General features: G+C 35.9%; 1 protein-coding gene and 1 long non-coding RNA gene across 2 annotated transcripts; both read right to left on the bottom strand.

The window, feature by feature from the left end:
* Positions 1-1073: 1073 nt before the first annotated feature.
* LOC135154807 (uncharacterized) lies at positions 1074-5463 on the bottom strand. Its single transcript, XR_010294246.1, has 2 exons — positions 4807-5463; positions 1074-2329 (listed from the first exon to the last, which is right to left on the bottom strand). It is a non-coding gene; the product is annotated as an uncharacterized LOC135154807 (long non-coding RNA).
* Positions 5464-8242: 2779 nt separating this feature from the next.
* LOC129253605 (monocarboxylate transporter 7-like) lies at positions 8243-16597 on the bottom strand. Its single transcript, XM_064102881.1, has 4 exons — positions 16357-16597; positions 14785-14925; positions 12439-13497; positions 8243-11316 (listed from the first exon to the last, which is right to left on the bottom strand). The coding sequence occupies exons 1-4, from the start codon at positions 16580-16582 to the stop codon at positions 11159-11161; spliced, it is 1584 nt and encodes a 527-aa protein (XP_063958951.1). The 5' UTR covers positions 16583-16597; the 3' UTR covers positions 8243-11158.
* Positions 16598-17834: the final 1237 nt, after the last annotated feature.

Raw genomic sequence — 17834 nt, 5'->3', positions numbered from 1 at the left:
ATACTTTTGTCTTTGTCAACAGAGATGAAAATCCATTCAAATCAAGCCCCTGCTTTTTCTTTTTTTTGTATGGTTTGATGACAGTGGTTTATGTAGTGATGGTTCTGTGAGATAACATGGTTTGAGTCGTGGTTTGAAATACCCATGCATGTTTGTTTGTTCCTTATGTGTTTGCTTGTGCAGAGGTGTGTTTGATTGCATGTTAATGTTGATGTTAAGGTGCATGAAAACAGTTAAAAGAAACCGCTGAAAAACTCACTCATCACCACAGAAAAAAAACAGTGACTTTTAATATTGTGTCATTTTGCAACTTTTAAATTTTGACCTTGCCCCACATTTCAAGACGCTGCACCCTCCATGCGAACCATAATCATATCATGTAGTGTATCATTTTAAAGAAAATGAAATGATCTATTCATTGATATTAATTACACATTGATATTTACTAAAACCGAGGAGGGATTATCGATCAAAATCAGATTTCCAAACTTTTTTTGAGGAGTTTATATGTATGTTGGTGTTTAAGCCTGCAAAGTCATACATATCGTACCACGTGCTCCCTTTTTTATTTGCAGGCTCTATAAATATCTCCAATTGTGTCCGTTAAATGTAAATAATATTACATAAGAAGTAAAGTTGACAAGACTTTGGAGTCTAGTCAATTGTATATTGTGTGTTAGCATGTACACTTCAGTAAAAAGGAAATTACGTCGCTATCCGTGATCAACATTGTTATTTTGATGAAAAGATTATTCTGCCATTCAAAAACTCTGAAATTCATCTTTAAAAACTACGGTGCCCTACAATTAGATCGAAGATGAAAAATGGTAGTAAGCGCTGACAAATTCCAAGGGTTTAACAAAGATTGAACAAGCTGGCAATCTTTCACCTTAAAATATAATTATTACCAATGTTTATTTCTTAGATATATGTATCAGATCTATTTTTCTTGCTAAATTTGCTTTGGCTGTGACAACTTATTGATTGTATGTCCATGCACTTCTCCACCGTACTTTTTGCTCAACAATTTATCATTTCTCCACATCACATTAGAAAGACATTTGAACACTCAATACACTACTCATTCTTGTAATTGAATGACATAATTATCTTGTATACAAATTTCCACCTGTCTCCATAAATACAATGCAATTCTACTCCTGAATCTACGATTCTTAGATGTTAATTAATAAACAATGTTTATTAATCCTAGCCATGGCGTGTTTTCCTTCAGCAAGAAATTTATCCACATTGTGCTGCACTCAACCCAGGTGAGGTGTATGGGTACCCGGCAGGATTAATTCCTTGAATGCGCTGAGCGCTGAAAGGCAGCTCGAGCTAAAACCGGGGTAATAATAATAGTAACAATGCGCATCGGAATAGATTATTTCTAGATAGATGGCGCTATAAAGGTGCCTATTATTATTGTTTATTATTATTATTATTATTATTATTATCATCATCATCATTATTATTGTTATTATTATGTTAGTCTTAGATATTTTGGGGGAAAATAATGACAATTGTACTTATGATATTTTCTTTGAATATAGAGTTCCAAATTTCTCCATCGATGTTGATATTTATTGAATAGATGCTACCCGAGAACTATAGCTATTTATCACATAATTATCATTACGATTGTTGAATTTAATTGTAAGAATGTGCAAAATTGCAACATCAGCGCAGCAAGAGTTCACAGAGATACGAGATGATTCCATTATATAGGCAATGTGTTTTTTTTTTTTAGAAGAGAAAGTTTTTATCAAAAATTAGGTACAAATCTATATTGTTCGAGTAATGACGTAACAAAGATAGCTACATTTCGGGATCAATGTTACCATTCACTGCTAAAAGATAGATATCGTAATTACGCTTAATCTACTATTCAAACCTTGAATATCGATTATAAAAAAATCAGTCTAAGTATTTTGATTAGTAAAAAGAAATCGGTTTGAATCGAAGGTTCTCAAAATAATGCGTATAGATAACTGAGTTGATTAAGGGTTGATCCCTCTTAATTCTGTTGTTTTTCGTATTATGGTCATCATTGAAAATAGGGTTGAAGTGGTTGATGGTCAAGTGGATCTGGTCCGGTTTGATCTGTTTGTTGGTAGGGCTCAGTGACGTGACTTGTGCATGCCTTGATCTTGATGTGCTGAACCGTGACGTCATCGAAAGAAGAAATGGGTAACCGAAAAACCACCATAGGAACGGATCGAACCGTATGCGAACATTCGACCCGTTTGCCGTGTTGAAATAGAGAAATATGAGGGGACTCTTTGGAGGAGCACTGTTGCCATATAACCCACTGGTTCACATCACCAAACTGAAAAAAATATATATATAGTCCAGAGGTAAAATGAAGAAAAAAGAGGAGAACAAAATGATGAATATATATCAATCATAATGCATCTTAACGATGTCTTATAATTTAGTTTCTGTATAAAGGCACATCATACTCTTTGTGATTATGATCCCCTCTTTCTATTTTATAACAATGGCACTCGTTATTTCCTCCCAGTTGATTAAGATTTTGACAAGTTTGTTCCGATAAAGAGAGTTATAATTATTCAGACTTCTTACCCCTTATTTACATGAATTCCTAACAATATATTTCTTTTCATTAATCCCTCACAAAATACTCTTCATAATTCTTCTTTAAAATATTCTTTATAATTTTGAGGAATATGAAATGCTGTTCCTTCACAAAATAAACACAAAACCCACGATACGAAATAACTTTTAAACAGATTATGCCCTTATGGGCATAATGTTTACAAAAATGTTTTCTTTAACTTTAAGAGTTAGTGTTTCTGTTTTCTGTTTTATTTCGAGACATGTTTTACTTCAAAGAACTATAGTATGTTATTCGAGGGACTCTGCTCTTCATAAAACACTCGTATTCTGAACTCTTCAAGTTGTGGTCTGAAGTTGTGAATTAGCTAATAGGAAGCTAAATGTGACATCAATCTCTAGAATAAGGTAATACATTTATCATCACATTTGGCATTCAAAAATATCATTAACAAATTTCTCGAAATGATAAATACTATTGTTTTTCGTCTTCATTAAAAAAACATCGGGAAAGATCCCAGTAAACACAAGAAGCAGCATTACAATTTTAGAAAATTATTGATACTCATAGATAATCATAATTTTGTACCAAAATGACTTCGACCACGGCATAAATGAAACCGGACTTTAGAATACGGGTCGTTTTCTTTACACTCCGTTCCTACTACATATTTTGATCTGCAAATGTAACACTAAATTGTTGTTTAATGTCAATATATCTTTGTTTGTGGAAAATAAAAGAAAGAAACCAATAGGCCTTCATGAGACAGATATCGGATGTTTCATTCTATTTTTATTAATCGTTATTCCTTTTATTTTATGAAGTTTCATTCGTTGTTGTTAAAGCAGCAACGAACCAGCATCTTTAATAGCGCCACCGTAAGTCCTCAACTGCTCACATCTGGCTATCATTAATGCATCATTCTGAGCGGTATAATCTTGTAATATAGACCCATTTGAATAATATAGCATACTACTTCACTACTCAATATTCCGCAATAATTATGTTACCAAGTAGCAAAGCAAGTATTTTCTTTTCCAATACAGTTTCTCTGTTTGAATAATATCATAGTCTAATTTACTTTCTGTGTAATAATTGATGCTTATTTCAAATCGTATATTTCTTAGACTAGTTGTATACAACACACAGACAATGAGTGTTGGTTAGTCTGCTCCCTCTTTAAAAGGGTGCTCCGGGCTGAAAATAATTTGATTCAAACAGATAAAGAAAAATCAGGAAAACAAAACACTAAAAATTTGATCAAAATCGGACAAGAAATAACAAAGTTATGCCTTTTAGATTTGCATGATTTTTGGTAAAATAGTCATCTGTGCATGCCTTGATGAATATCCAATGGGCAAACTGATGATGTCATATCCCCATTGTTCTTTTTTATTTTCTCATATGAAAATATGTTTATTCAATTTTCCCCAAAGAACTAAATAAGGTACATTTACAACTGATTCATTGCTGCAATTTATTTTATCATAAGCAAGACATTATCATGCACACTTGTATGAAAAATAAAATGATAATGTTTCCTTTTAATAATATAAGAAAACAAATTGGATGTGACATCATCAGCCAACCTGATGAAAATTCATGACGACGTGCATATAACTGTTTTCACAAAATATTGATAAATTTTGAAATTCAATAACTTCGTTATTTGTTATCAGATTTTTATGACATTTTAAGCATTTTCCTCGGTGAATTTTACTCGTTTTATTTAGATATAAATACTTTCAGCCTGGAGTACCCCTTTAAGTGACCCCTTATGTTCCAATGAAATCCGTGCCCATTAATTCAAGCGATTTAAAGATTTTCTCATTAAGGCTCGCTCACAACGTTCACTCGCCATGATAGACCTGATAAGTCTTTCGTATATTTACAACTTTCGTACTATTAATATTCAGGGCTACTCAAATTTTTGCTGGCTTGCATACTAGTATGCATTAATTCCTCAGAAAATTAAATTACAAAATGTGATGGTGTATATGCACAAATTGATCGAGAAAAGGATATATCTCACGATAGGTCTTTCCCAAGTTAACTGTATTCAGGAATTAGGTATCACCCTTTGTTTTATCCCTTGAATTTAGGTGGCTCCCGAAATGGAAAATTTCAGCCCATGTATTTCCCCTTACTTGCAATGGTCCTGATCGAATTTATTTGATCCCTCTCGTGGGAATGTCATGCTACTCTTGCAGACATTAATGTGAACCCACCTGTACAACGGCTACTGGTTCATCGTCAACATTGATCCCAGTGTAGAGGATTTTCTTGACCGTTATTGCTGGGCACACTGGAATCATTGGCGAAGCTTTGATGGAGGAAGGTGCCCCCCACTTAGCCAAATCGACTTGGTTGGTTGGTTGACTGCTAAAGAATGCTCCGAACCGTTCCAAAATGAAATTCTCTTGCGCTTTAGAGAACCCAGATATGAAGACAGGTTTGTTACTGGTGTAGGCGAATTCATGGTCCACCTCGAAGTGTGATTTGGACTCGTCAATTTGCTGGAGCTGTAGGGGGGTGAACTCCAATTGATCTGATTTTGCTTGGGAGGCCCAAAGAACGAGAAACAGATGCACGGCGAGGGTTCTAGCTAATCCTGCCATTCTCCTCGAATTGCTCAAACTTAGAAGTCAGGATCGATTCGAATCTCAACTCTCCAAATCACGATCGTAGAGTGGTTTGTGAGCGCTTGTGGTGCGATTAGAGAAAGTTGGAAGGAGATGGTAAGGAAGATCTGTCGAGCTCCAGAATCTAGATGAAAGGTCACAAACAAAATTTCCCATGGGTAGGACAGCGGTGTTGTGAATGAGAATAGTAGAACGATTTGCCTGGTATTTAAACAAGCAATTTTTTTAATAGAAATGCATCTGACCGTTTGTAAATATGATTTGACTGACACCGTCGACTGTTTTTTCTTTTTTCATTTTTACTTGTATCACAAGACCAAAGGGTTTTTCCCAATGTTCCACCAGGAAAGAGTAAACATAGATTATGTTTTTTCAGGCCATTCATTTGTATTTTTACTGTTGTGAATGCAAATTGAGTTCGAAGGCGTAGGGCGTAGAGGGTGACTCCCATTCACACCCGAATTGTATAGTCATACCATATTTGGAATATATTTACAGTCACTATTAGACTACTATGATTAATTGAAATCATTTTGGCATGAAAATGTTTGAGTTTAATCATATCAACGATAAAGTATAGACCTAAAATGATAGGGAAAAGTCTCATCAGTTCCCCGGATCAGTTCATATATACTTGTTTTGTCGATAGGAGTCCATTATATTCGAGGTCAACAATCATGAGTGATATTTACCGGAAAGGCTCTGCCTCTTCCTTGTTGATGTAGCATGTTATGATCTTTACCTCTGCCATATTTTTACCTCTGCCATTATTACCTCTGCCATTATTACCTCTGCCATTTTACCTTTGCCATTTTTACCTCTACCATTATTACCTTTGCCATTTTTACCCGGCACCTCCGAAACCATGCTGAACAATAAATAAACATTTCACTTTGTTACAATATTTACAATGGTCGCCAATATTATTATTTTTCACTTTCCCCTAATTGCCCTGAAGGTCAGAAACATATTTTGATTGTTTTCTTCTTTACGGTTTTGTATTGTTCGCGTAAGGTATTCAAAACTAATCCCATTTTCTCATTTTCATCTTTACATTTTTAAAATTTTATTTCTTTAATTTAAGAAATTCTTTCTCAATTTCATACATTCTTTATCAAACCAAGGCTTTGTTTGCGGAGATGCAGTGGTAATGGTTACACTTCGTAATTCCGAAGGCTCGTAATTCAGAAGGTTCTTTATTCCTAAGGTTCGTAATTCCGAAACACGTAAATTGCCTATACCTCGATGTTCGTTAATCCGAAAACGTAAAAGGGTTCGTTAATCCGAACATTTGTGGCGTTATTCCGAAGGTTCGTTATTCCGAAGGTTCGATAATCCGGAAACGAAATAAGGGTTCGATGTTCCGAAGGTTTGTTAATCCGAAAACGAAATAAGGTTCGTTGTTCCGAAGGTTCGTTTATCCGAAAATGAAATAAGGTTCGTTGATCCGAAGGTTCGTTAGTCCGAAAACGAAATAAGGTTTGTTAATCATTTCGTTTTCGGACTAACGAACCTTCGGAATTACGAACCTCATCACTTCGTTTGCGGGTTAACGAACCATCGGAATTACGAACCTCACTTCATTTTCGGACTAACGAACCTTCGGAATTACGAACCTCATTTCGTTTTCGGACGAACGAACCTTCGGAATTACGAACCTTCGGAAATACGAACCTTCGGAATAACGAACCTTCGGAATATCCGAACCTTCAGAATAACGAAGCTTCGGAATTACGAATGTATGCGGTGGTGGTAATAGTCGTGCCAGTTTTTTTTTCTGCCGTGACATACCACATACAGTTGCAGTCTTATAACATACCTGTTTTATTTCATTCACTATATTATTGACAGATTGACTACTAATTTGGGGTTTATTTGTGATACCCTCTATCATTTCAAATATTTTGTTTATTTTATCCTCATCTAAGGAGTGTGCAAAATTCAGAATTCCATTTATAATATTTCCTTTTCAAATGGGAATCATAATCGTTATTTGTCTAATGACTCTTCTCTTCTGAAAATAATATTTTCTTAACATATTTCATGGAAACAAACATTGGACTGTGTTTATCTGTCAGACATTTTTCAAAGTTGTCAACAGTTAAGTCTTCAATATGATCAATGAAATTTGCAGAGACAATACAATAGTCAACCGTGCTTGCGTCGGCGCAGGTGTTACGATACTGCAACAAATAACAATGAAAAATTAGTTTTAAATTTGATTTCCTTTTTATTACAGGAAATAGATGAATCATACACTAAACAAAACAAAAACAAATAATGATCTTACATCCCTTGAAGAGTTATACGTGCAATCCAAAGTTATGATAGTTCCGTATTTAATCCAGATAAAATCCAAGTTGGTTGGCAAAGATTCCTTAAATTAAAGTACACAATGATGGCGATGATGAATAATAAATAATAAATAATAATAATAATAAATTGGTTCTTATATAGCGCATAATCAATTAAAATTGCTCTATGCGCTTTGTACAAATAAATTGCTCTCCAATATTGATGTTGAAGCACGATGAATAACAAGAGTCACTCTAACGAGTTGAAATGTCTGTGAAGAAGATGTTGATGATGCCAAACAGTCAATTTCAGCAATCCATGGGTTGAAACTGAGCGTTCAATAAAACAGGTTGATTATCTCGAGGAGAACTGAGAATTCCTTTCTCAAAATAACTGCAAACAGTTCATTGATTGCGTGCAAATAATTCCACAGAAGATAAATGTTATATTCCAGTTGGAAATAAACTATGCTCTGACATAAAGTCTGGTGTGAAACTCTGAGTTCTGATCTGATGAAGAAACTGCCAGATTATATATATAAATTTCCACTATTCTGGAAGCTTTTAGTATTGTCTACCAAAAAGAAAACATTCTGCCAATTTCTAGAGCAGTCTAATTTTAGAAGACTCTTGAATGACCTCCGTGAAATTAACAATGTAAACAAAATAGCTAATCCTATTGTCTTTTTCCACAACCACCAGGAGTCTTTATCATACTGTTTATCTTTGCACATTTTTATTTCTTTATTGATATATTCATATTCCACAAATCCTCAAAGTACATTTCATAAAAAGTCATTTTTACAATGAAAAGATGCATCAACTGCATAACATATGCAGGGTTGAAACGTACCAATGAAATGAAAAAAAAAGTGGAGGGGTCTACTGAAAAAGCAAAGCTTGTAAGATGTAGACCCCCTATCAAAATTTTATACAAGGGTAATATGATATAAGTAGAGTAAAAATAAACTGCGAAATTCTATATAATTTTATATAGATATAAACACTGTAACACAAATGTATATACACTATATACAAAATTAAATATTGACTTTAAAATAATCAACACTACCGTGGATAAGTATGAAGTTCATAAATTACTTGGTTGAATCAATAAGAATTCAGAATAAATTTTTGATGAGTAATTAAATCGGTTCAGATTAGCTGCCTCTTTTATTACTCTGTCCAGAGAATTCCAGAGTTTTGTTCCTGTGAAAAATACAGTTTTGCTAGAAAATACTGTTCTACTTTTAGGTAAGTGATAGTCATTTGACTGTCTCGTATTATATGAATGCAAAGTATTGTTTCTCATAAATTTCTTTTGTAGGACACTAGGTACACTATTTCTATCTAGCTGATACATGAATTGGAATAGTTGTAAGCGGTGCAGGTCACTGACTTATAAGGATACGTTTCTGACGAAACAATTCATCCGTATGAGCTCTAAAGGACATATTGCATATTATTCTCATTACTTTTTTCTGAAGTAGCAAGACTTTATTGAGTCTCGTTTGAGAGGCCTTACCCCATGCCAGAATCCCATAATTAAGATATGGTAGAATTATTGCACAATACAACATGGATAGCGACTGTGCTGGAATAACGTTTTTAAGCTTCTTGATGACTCCAATATTTCTTGCCACAGTTTTGCAAATATTGTTGAAACGAGCTTTCCACGTAAGCTTGAATCAATAGTAAGACCTAAAAAAACATTTTGTTTGCACTTCTTTGATCTCAGTATCATCTAAAAGTATTTGATGCGGTAGATGTTTCAATGAATGACTAAAAAGCATATAATTATTTTTTGCAGATTCAATGACAGTTTATTGGCTTTAATCCAGTTTGTTACTTTTTAAAATTCTGCATTCATAGTGCTCACAAGGACATGTGGATCATGATGTGTGTAGAAAATATTGGAATCATCAGCAAAGAGAATAAATGAGAGAACACGAGATGAATTTTTCATATCATTAACATGAAATACAAATAGCAATGGGCCAATAATACTACCTTGTGGAATTCCACAGGCAACTGGCCTTGTTGGAGATTCTGATTCATTTACTGTAACAAACTGAATTCTATCAGTAAGATAACTCCTAAACCATTGGAAAGATGTCCCTCTGATACCGTAATTTGATAGCTTACATAATGGTATTTCATGATCTATTGTATCAAACGCTTTTGAGAAGTCGAGGAACAACCCTACGGTATGATCAAAATTGTCAAAAGAAGTAGATATTTTATTTATTAATGCCAATATAGCATGAGTTGTATTATGTTTTTCTCTAAAACCGAATTGATTATCACATACTGTATAATACTATATTTCTTAAGGAAAGCAACTGTCCTGTTAAAAATTATCCTTTCAAGAATTTTTGAGAACGAAGTTAACAAATATATTGGGCGGTAATTACTAGTAATTAATTGATCTCCCTTCTTGAAAATGGGTATAATTTTTGCTATTTTCATCTTCTTTGGGACCTGGCCAAGGTGCAATGATGAATTGAATATATGAAGCAGAGGATTAGCAAAAGAATGTATAATGTTTTTAAAAATTCTATTTGTAATGCCATCATAACCAGGAGTCTTTTCTGCTTTCAAATTAAATACAATCTCAAGTTATTCTTCTATATGAACTGGAGTAAGAAATATTGAACTATCATTTTATCCAAAAAGTCCTTAAACGAATTTTCTACAGGCATAATATTTCCAGCTAACTTTGGTCCAATTTGAGAGAAATATGTATTAAATTTATTTGCTATAGAATGAGTATAGAATGAGTGGAGCGTTGTGGCCCAGTGGATTAGTCTTCGGACTTTGAAACAGAGGGTCGTGGGTTCGAATCCCAGCCATGGCGTAATTTCCTTCGGCAAGAAATTTATCCACATTGTGCTGCACTCGACCCAGGTGAGGTAAATGGGTACCCGGCAGGATTAATTCCTTGAATGCTTGAGCGCCTAGGCAGCCCAGCTAAAGCCGGGGTAATAATAGCAGGGCCCGCTGGGAGAACAGTTTTCGGAACTGAAGTAAATATACCGCTATTATTATTATTATTATTATTATTATCTTCAACCATATTTCCATCTACACATAATTTATCAACAGCACTAGATTTGTTAATTTTGTTTAGAGCCCCATTTATTATTTCCATGTATATTTAAGGTCGTTTTTATATGAGTGTAATTTTTCTGAATAAAACCTCCTTTTTTCACTTTTGAAAACATTTACATTTAATTGTTCAACATAATTTCTCGGACATTGTCTGAAAATGATACATAAGCCATAGTGTCCACCGAGGCGTGGGGAGATTTGTCATTATTCTCTTTACAAATCATCGCTTAGTATCATAGTATAGCCGTATATTGGGATAATATTTTCCCTCAGAGCTGCGCGCTTCGGGCAAAATATAATCCCTTGGAGAAAATATAAATCTGTAGGGGAGAGGAAATGTTATATTCAAACTCTAGGTAGGCAATATATGTATATATATACACACATTCACAAGTAGATATTTCTTGTGGGAAATAAAGTGATGTCGAGGGGGAAACGGTTGTTATAGGAACAAGCGTAAAGTGAAGAACACATTTCGAGGGATGGTAACTGGTACAATATTCATGATATTGTTCAACTGTTCATTATGGCTCCTAAACCTTCTTGTTTATCGTCTCACATTCTGTATGTGACCGGCGTTGATATCGTTTCCAACAAAGTGGTGTAATATTTAGGATGGCGACTGTTACGTCCAACACTGCTATTATCCCAAATGCAACATCGTATGAACCTGTGGTATCGTACATAGTGCCTGAAAAATAAAGAGCAGGTAAATTTAAGTTAAGACATATGTTAAACAAATGTGACCTTTGACATCGAAATGTAGAATAATTTGACCAAAATGATTTAGGAATTTTATTCATTAAAACAAAATCTCCTCTCTAATATGCAAGAGAGGTATATCACACTCACTTGGAGTAAATTGTATGTTCTCAGAGAGTGCATAATAACTCCTGGAGTACACTGAGCATTTTTACATTTTCAATCCAAAAAGATTTAAAATCCACTCTCAAAAGATTAAATGACATTCCAGAAGAAGTATGATTGTCTCACTCCAAGAGGAGCGGGATTAGGGACCAGATTAAATATATTGCATTTAGAGAGACAGGTTTACAATTATGCATAGCTTGTAAATATTTATCAATATTTGCCCACACAAGTATTGGTTTAATGGTTTTTATACCATCAGGGTATTTTCAGCTGTCATTCTCACCAAAAAAGAGTTTTTTTTTCTTATATTTTGTATATTGTAAACAAGTGAAATTGCACTTCTTATTTTTTATGAAATTATCGAATCTGTTAATTATATGTTCTGTCAGTTGCTCACTTTTTCAGAGAGGAATTTTTTAGCAAAAATAGATTTGATTTTATTCGACCGTGAACTGTCTGAAAAATGGATGTGGGCCAAGTTCCATTTATACAAGTGTTTTTTTAGGACAAAACATTACTAATCAATTAAACGTCTAAAGACCGACGAGTCTGCGTAAAAACACCAAAATCGGAAAGGATATATTTGGATAGAATTAGCTCCCAAGTTCAAATCATCATTGTGATTGGGGGAATTGTCATCATAACCTATTGTGATTTTATGAAATGTCTCTTAACAGTATCTGCAAAATTGAAATATTGTATCAGTCATACAATTAAATGTAAAAGAAAAAAAATGAATGAATCAAATCAACTTTTCGTTTGGATGAACTTCTCTTTTATAGTGTATTTTCTGTACTTCGATTCTCATTATGAACACATAAGTATTGCAGTTGGATTAAATCACTTGTCTGCCTTGTGAAGTTTTCGGATTCAATGGTATTTTATTTTGGAAGCATTGCGGTTGTACATCAATTTTTTATTGTAATGTTCATTGGAATCTTACCAAATATTGCTCCTGTTATCGGGCCACTGAGACCAAAGCCGAAGAAGAACACAGATATTCCTGTTTTGTAATCGACTTGTCCCACAGTATTGTAGACCAACTGGAATTGTGACATGATCATGGCCCCCATGAAGAGATCATAGCATGCAGAAAGCCCCATCAGAAATCCAAACGATTCTGCAACGAAATTCGACGCGAATGCAACTGCAGAGAGGAGAAACATCAGCGAGTACCAAATATCGAACCTGATACATTTCAATGACCAGAAGAATCCTATTCCTAGACGACCGATGAAGTTGATGGCACCTCCAGTGACGGAAACAAGGACTGCTCTTTGGGGGGATATTCCCTTTGAGAGTGCGTTTGGAATTACGTATAATATCCACGCATGGTAAGAATGGCAGAATAAGAAACATTCTATAAACACAAGGATCATTAAGGGGTGATCTCTAAAGATGCCCAACCCAAATAAATGCAGTGCTTTGGATTTGCAGTTGGCATATCTTCCTTTCCGATTTCCTTCCTCAGGTTTGTCTGTTATGTCTTCAATGTGGGAAACGTGTTTACTTTGTTCACTTGCCATTGACCATTTTCCTAACTCCAGCCGATCATCGTCGGTTCCGTAGATAGCTTTAACTTCTAAGTCACTTAGAGAGTTGTCCATAATTGGCGCAAATTGCTCGTGCATGTTTTCCGCGGAAGGAACCAGTCCACCAGAAATAGTTGCACATTCTTCCTGTACACTACTTGCATGATCATCAAGCGAAACGTCGTCGGTGTTATCCATTTCATCCTTGATATTGAGAGAATCCCTGTCATTTTTCTGCACTGGTTCCAAAAGGGCACCAATGACTCCTAGATGAAAATTTATTCCAGCAAGAATTAAAATAGAACCCCTCCAACCATAATGACCGAGAAGGTTTTGGAATAACCAAGGCATCGCCGTGACTCCAGCACTTCCCCCCGCAAGAACGGTTCCCGTTGCAATCGATACATGATCTGGGAAGTAATCCGTGATGCACGTTGTTGCTGGAAGAATGACGAAGATGATCCCAAAACCTGTTGAGAAAAAGAATAGGCAAGCTGATTAGTAAATATGTTTTTAAAAGAAAAGGTGAAAACAAAAAATGTCGACATTTACATTCATGCTACTTAATACTAAATTAGACCGTTTAAAGTTGGCAATTTGTTTAAAGACATATTCATCAAGGCATTGTGGGCTTGTGGCAATAAATTGGCTCCATATATAGCGATATATATTCGCTGTAAGAGCGAGATAATGCGAGATGTTTACATTCAATCATTCCAGCCCCTTATTTTGGACAACGTATTCTTAAAGGTTTGCCATCAGGAGTAACAGGAAGTTAAGGTTGCCGCTGTGCAGGGTATACCACCATGAGCAACAACTCGTAATCTATCTTTAGATTTACGATGGCAGCTTGTATATACAAATTCTGCATTCTATGTTGTGATTTATTTTATTTCAAAATCAAATCGGACCCATCTCCATCTTCTTGATTTTTATCCGAAAGTTACAGCACAATGGACGTTTCGTGTACTTTATGTTCACTGTGAATAGGGTGAAATCTCTTCCGAATATGTAGGCAAATAATATTTTCTTTGCAATAAATACGGTACCCGGGAAATTGTTGGAATGTTTCTATTTTCAACATAAACTAGGCCAAATGTCCCGCCATATTTCTAACTTATTCTAGACAGAAAAGTATGTTTTTAAGTCAAATCTGACCTAGGATCTGACAAAGTAATCATATATAATTTGTAGCAGCATTTGACCTATAGGTCCATGGTAGCAGTCAGTTGTGTGTTCGCTGGTATTGTCCTTCTTGGCATCGAACGTGTGTAGGCCCTGGCCTTGGCACTTGATAGGTTCTCGGGTGAGGCCGGGACGAGACCGGACGAGGCCAGGAGTAATTCCAGGTGGGTGTTTCATAAAGCTGTTGAGCGACTTTGAGAACGATTGGTGAACCTTTCTTACGCGCTATAAATGATGACTAATCAACAGTTAATGGTGATTATCATTTACCACAAGAAAGGATCACCTATCTTTCTTAAAATCCCTACATTAACTTACGAACAGATTTATGAAACGGCCCCCTGATGTAAGAACGTGCAAAACACTGTTTACGGTTGCAACTAGCTTACGTTTCGTAGTTTAGGAATGTGGGAGAAGAAAGAGCCTATAAAGTTTTTGATATGAGATTAGGCTTACACTTTCTTTTCATTTTCAGTTCCCTATATCTTTTATCATCTACATATACGAATGTGACTCTCTATCGCAGTAAAAATTTGCATATCATTCTTGTAAATGTAGGCCAATATACTTACCGTACGCCGTGAACGCAGCTGAAAATTGGGAACTTGTTTGAGCAAAGGAGGAAAGTGCAAGTCCCAAACTTGAAATGATTCCACCACAAATAACCAGTTGACGAACCGAGAAACGCCGGAGCAAAGGTATGTTTAGGAATCCTGTATGACGCAGACAAAAAATAAAGATCACTTACAAATTTATGATGTCAATCCCATTATATACCTTTCACCCTTGCTTTTCTTAGCCCCGTATTATCTTGAAAAGGAACATTATCCTGACGGCTAGATTTGAGAATATATTTAAGGTTCGCAGAAAATCCGCCAGAGTCGTTTATAATAACAATAGGCCTAATAGTTTTGTTAATGACATTTCGTTGTAATGCATATACACATCAGGTACGAATGTATCAATATCCCGGTCATCGGATTATCACTCATTCCCGGACACGATATATGCACATCATCTTCCACTCCCTATGGAAAGCATTCCAGCTAGTCGACACTGAGGCGCTCACTATACTGGAACAGCTACAATAACATTTATTCACCTTGCGAGAATAAGAGGTTTTGCTATTTTCACCAGTGAATCTTGGCATTTTGAACCTGAAACGTTCTATACCACTAGACCCTGCGGTGAATGGACAAATTTGAATCAGTTAAGTCAGAGCGGAGGGACCAAGCCAAAAAAATTGTTTTCCCCAGCATTTCGAAACGGCAAACTGCTGGCAAGGCCCCCTCTCTAAACCAGTACAGCTTATCTATTTGCATGTCTACCTTTTTTAGGGGTAGGGTATTGAACAAAGGTTTCCACAATTAATACTTGAACAAACAATTGGCCCCTCGATCGAGACTGACAAGAGTGTAATTTTAGTAAATTGCTGATTGCAGGTTTTCGCCAGTAAAAATTAGCATTCTTAACCTACAACATAATGTCCTACATTAAGACATTTCAGTGAATGTCGTTTGACATGTGCGAGGGAGAGTAGGGAGCGAGGAAGAAATCTCCTCTATTTTCACCAACGAAACTTCACAATATGAACTTAAAACATTGTATACCACAGGAAACCACAAGAGTAAAGGAACGAATTTGCATCAGTTAAGTCAGAGCGGTGTGACCAAGCCAGAAATCCCGTTTCCCCAATATACCAGGGATGGGTCTAAATTGCAACCGGTAGGGCTAACTCTGATATTAACCCTGCCATTGTGTCTATGGCAAAGACAATGTTTTTATTTTCTAAAGTTATAATAATAATAATAATAACGGCATACTTACCCAGGGTAGCCACTTCAGTTCCGAAAACTGTTCTCCCAGCGGGCCCTGCTATTATTATTACCCCGGCTTTAGCACGGCTACCTTGATCGGGCGCTCGAGCATTCAATACATTTCTTCCTACCGGGTACCCATTCACCTCACCTGGGTCGAGTGCAGCACAATGTGGATAAATTTCTTGCCGAAGGAAATTACGCCATGGCTGGGATATGAACCCACGACCCTCTGTTTCAAAGTCCGGAGACTTATCCACTGGGCCACAACGCTCCACACAGTTGTCTTCTGTTTTTCATTTCATATATTTCATATATACTAGTTACCTAAAGAGTATGTGATATTAAATGCAAATCCCAGAATGGAGCCGAGGTAGGCGGCACTGGCATCGAATTCTGTCTTGAGATCATCAAGTATGAGTGCAACTGACCGCACAAGACCAGTTTCAAAGAATGATACAAAGAATACGGCTGACAAGATGAGCCATCGCTTGGGACTTTTTCTTATATCCCTGCGGCGTATGTTCTTTGTGTCACTTGTCGACGTCGACATCTTAGGTTGCTTATATCTGCAAAGGAGAGAACAGAGAGAAAATGGGGGTGAGAGGGAGAAGGAGGCTGGATTAAAAGTAACTTGATTATTACTTTTCCTATGATTCGGTGGAGTCTTAAACAGACTCCTCTGACTTGTGTATCAACCTCACAAAAGCCGGACTGACGCTGGCTCTGATTGAGTCCACCTTCGGATGTGGTTTAAAGGCGGTGTCAGTCCTGGAATATGTACATGTATATGTATCTCCGCCAAGTGAACTAAGGCCGGATGAACTAGAAATAGTTATTGCTATCAGCTGAACAATGTAAAATGCTGGCATGAAGAGTAAGGCGACTCGCTTCTTGTGGATAGGCACGGGGATGAATTAAATGATCTCGAGGCGTATTCAGTCCACTTTCGGCGTGTTCGGCGAATGTGTATCACCACCTAAATTGCAGGAGTGAAGGCGGCTTCAGTCCGGCGTCGGAGGCGGCTTCACCCAAGACGGCCGGGAGAGTGGCTAGTGGCAGAGACATTTTTGGGTCCTCGCCAAAATTTAAAACAGAAGAGATGGATCTGGGGAATCCTGGTTGTAGGTGTATTTACCATTATTCCACTACATAATTTTCAAAAGATCGATTTCCAAAGTATTATTTATTGATTCATTCATTCATTCATTTTTTTAAAGAAACAAAAGTGTTTTGATGATTAAAAACATGCATCAGTCTCTTCAAATACTACTCTGTGAAAAATAATTGATTTAACATGACAGTTGTATCTATTTGTTGCCCACTTGAATATAAATATGTTGTAACACATATACTACTGACGTTTTAACAATGATGCAGTAATGAGAAGAGACAATTGTGAGCTGCAGAAAGTACAGTGACCTCTACCCACTGACCATGATCATATTTGTTATGGCTTGCAGAGCGGAATTGCAAAGTGACTTCCAAAACATATTAATGATACACAGCTCCATATGTTTATACAACTCCATTTTTAAAATGGAAGGTTTTTTTTTCTCGAAAGGTTCGGTTAACTAGTCGTCCATGCATCAGTAGTTTATCATGTCTACGATGAAAATAAAGTAACGAAATACTGAATACGGAATTCAACTTGCCTGGTTTTAAGAAGATGAATACAATAGTGATTTTTTTTTAAGTGTGCATAGTTACCAAGTGATTTTTTTGTCATCCTTTTTTCAAATTACTTTGCTCACTCATGCATTAATGAAGAGCATTTTAAGTTTCACCAGACTGAAAGAGGAGAT

Source organism: Lytechinus pictus, chromosome 1, assembly GCF_037042905.1.
Source record: "Lytechinus pictus isolate F3 Inbred chromosome 1, Lp3.0, whole genome shotgun sequence".
Taxonomy (NCBI): Eukaryota; Metazoa; Echinodermata; class Echinoidea; order Temnopleuroida; family Toxopneustidae; genus Lytechinus; species Lytechinus pictus.
Note: the sequence above shows the minus strand (reverse complement) of the source record. Positions and strands in the feature narration are given on the sequence as shown.